Source organism: Cyberlindnera jadinii, assembly GCF_001661405.1.
Source record: "Cyberlindnera jadinii NRRL Y-1542 unplaced genomic scaffold CYBJAscaffold_4, whole genome shotgun sequence".
Classification (NCBI taxonomy): Eukaryota; Fungi; Ascomycota; class Saccharomycetes; order Phaffomycetales; family Wickerhamomycetaceae; genus Williopsis; species Williopsis jadinii.
The window spans coordinates 934867-937302 of NW_017963655.1; the positions used below are offsets into that span (position 1 = coordinate 934867).

At 38.9% G+C, this 2436-nt stretch overlaps 2 protein-coding genes across 2 annotated transcripts; both read left to right on the top strand.

The window, feature by feature from the left end:
- On the top strand, nucleotides 1–479 carry CYBJADRAFT_75502 (uncharacterized protein). The gene has a single exon (XM_020217920.1). The coding sequence runs from the start codon at nucleotides 76–78 to the stop codon at nucleotides 313–315; it is 240 nt and encodes a 79-aa protein (XP_020071572.1). The 5' UTR covers nucleotides 1–75; the 3' UTR covers nucleotides 316–479.
- A 373-nt stretch (nucleotides 480–852) lies between these two features.
- Nucleotides 853–2326, top strand: CYBJADRAFT_172506 (uncharacterized protein; the record flags this gene model as incomplete). The annotated part of the gene is made up of 2 exons (XM_020216349.1): nucleotides 853–2223; nucleotides 2312–2326. 2 exons carry the CDS (start codon nucleotides 853–855, stop codon nucleotides 2324–2326), a joined length of 1386 nt encoding a protein of 461 aa, XP_020071573.1.
- Nucleotides 2327–2436: the final 110 nt, after the last annotated feature.

A 2436-nucleotide genomic window follows, 5' to 3' on the forward strand; every position in this document is an offset into this window, starting at 1 on the left:
TTGGAGGAAACTGATGACATCCGAATCTGTAAAGACACACTCTTGAGATCCACTAAGAGCCTTGACATATTGAATATGGCCCTGTCGTTACTTGAAGAAAAGCTGAATTCCTCCCTGCTAGAGAACACAACTGCATCAATTTCGTACGCTAAAAGAACGAATGAGGAGATGCTGAAACAGGAACTTCTTGAGACAAAAGCCATGGTGAAAGATAAAGACAACAAGCTCAAATCCATACTGAAAGATAGAGACAACAAGATCAAAGAACTGGAAGAAAAGATCACACATATGCAAAATGTGATGCAAAATCACTAACCAACCTCATGGCAGCCCTCATTTTCAACAAATCAACCAACACATGCAAAGAAAGTGCATATCAGGCCTTCAAAGACCCTTCCAAGCATTGAAAGTGATGACGAAAATGATTCAGATGGTGATGAGGATCTAGCAAGTGGTCCAATATTCGGTCCCCTTTTATCCTTCAATGAGATTGACAATGAGGAAGAAGAAGATGACTTAGACCTTGAATACGAACCAAATCAGGGAAGAAAGTTCTTGAATATCATAAAGAATAAGATATACAGGGGCGTCATTAAAGAATTGCGCGTTAACGCTCGTCTTCAAACTTTTGATGATGTCGAAATGGCTTTATTCATCAAATTCACAATCTGCAACGGGATTTTCTATAAGAATTACAATTGTCGAAAAGGTACTAACAAATCCAAAGCAAAATTCTCAGTGACCAAATCATATTGTTGTTGTCAGTGTAATGTGGTTCTAGCAACAGTTCGATATTGCAACTCTCATGGGAAAATACAGATTAAAAAAATGCATGCTGATCACAATTGTACCATGGACGATTTGATCAAAAGACAGAAGAAGCTCATTGTGTCCAAGATCAAGCAGGGAGCAAAAAGAAGGTACAACACCTCCAGGTTAACAGATGGCAAATTCGAAACAATGCTGGCAAAAGAATTCAAAGACGTCGACAGTAAATATCAATCTTTTGGTTCTCATGTACAACTTCTCAAAAGATACAGCATGTTAACAAACAACGTGTTTCATCAAAAGACTGTTCCTCACATTTCACATCTTGTTGGACTCCATAAGTCCCATATGTTTTGCCAGTACACCAGTAAAAGAAATCAACATCTTGCTGCAAAACTAGAAAGAGATCTAGCACTCGATACTATTATTGAAATCCTTGGCTTCAAGGGAGATCGAAGTATCATCGACAACATTAACACTTTGGTCGGTTTCGAGGCAATTGATCAAGACAGACTTATTGAATCACTGAAAAAAACCATCTCTCGTAGAATTCTAACGAAGAGGATTTATCACGGGTCATTCAGTGATCTGGATATAGTGAGCACAGCAATAGCACTCCATAAAGTTGGATGCATCATGGTCGGATTCAATGGAAACAAGATGGCCTTTGAAAATGGCTGGCTTGCTTCTAGTGGAGCTGATTTGACAGAATCACTTGAACGATATCATGCATTGCGTGAAAATGTTAGTGACGATGTGCAAAATCAGGAATATGTCACCTTTGGTGAACGTGGAGTTCCAGTTCCATTGCCCGATGATGAACCATTTGAAGTTGAACCAATCAATTGTGACCATGAAATTGATGATGATTTAGCAACTGAAAGCACACTGAAAAAAATCAATGACGATGATCTGAAAGCTGAACTAATTAATTCCAGAATTGAAATCCTGAACTCAGAGAATGAAATTGACCCCAATATTCTCAAGAGTAATTATGCTGTCAAAAAAGATAAGATGGCATACTATCGTTCTTCCTTGGAAGAAGAAAACTTCCCAGTGCCTCCAGAACTCACCTCAGCCATGAACAAATTTCTAGAGAATAAGAAAGATGATGAAACCTCAGTTGACATGGTGTACTTCCAGAATATTCTCTGTGAAGAACTCAATCTAAAAAAGTCCATTAGAGTGCTGGCTTTGGATGGTACGTGTGTCAAAATCAAGGACGCTCAATCTGAAGATAAATTCTCAACCCTTCTGGTCAGGAATTGCAAATATGGTAATAACAGGACCGTTCCTTGGGCTTTTGCATTGTGTGGTAATGAATGTGCACAGTCGTGGACAAACTTTTTAACAACTTTCAAATCAGCAAATCCATGGTTCATTGAAAGCATAGCCACAAAGAATTGGTCATGTATTACAGACGGTGAAAATGGAATGAGACTTGCCATGAGGCTAGTTTTTCCTGAAGTGACGAATACAACTTGCACTTTCCACTTGGAACAAAACCTTCTAAAGTGCACCAGTCCCAAATACAGGAAAGCAGCTTCAAAATGGCTGAACACAGCAATCCAAAGTCAGCATTCAAGTGTGAGAGAAGAAGCTGTTGCAAAATTGAAAGCCAGATTTGCGACTGATGAGAGGACAAACAAGAATTCAACGTTTCACCTA

What these genes read in the sequence shown, in the direction of transcription:
- CYBJADRAFT_75502 (XM_020217920.1), top strand. Translation starts at nt 76, where the DNA reads ATGGCCCTGTCGTTACTTGAAGAAAAGCTGAATTCCTCCCTGCTAGAG.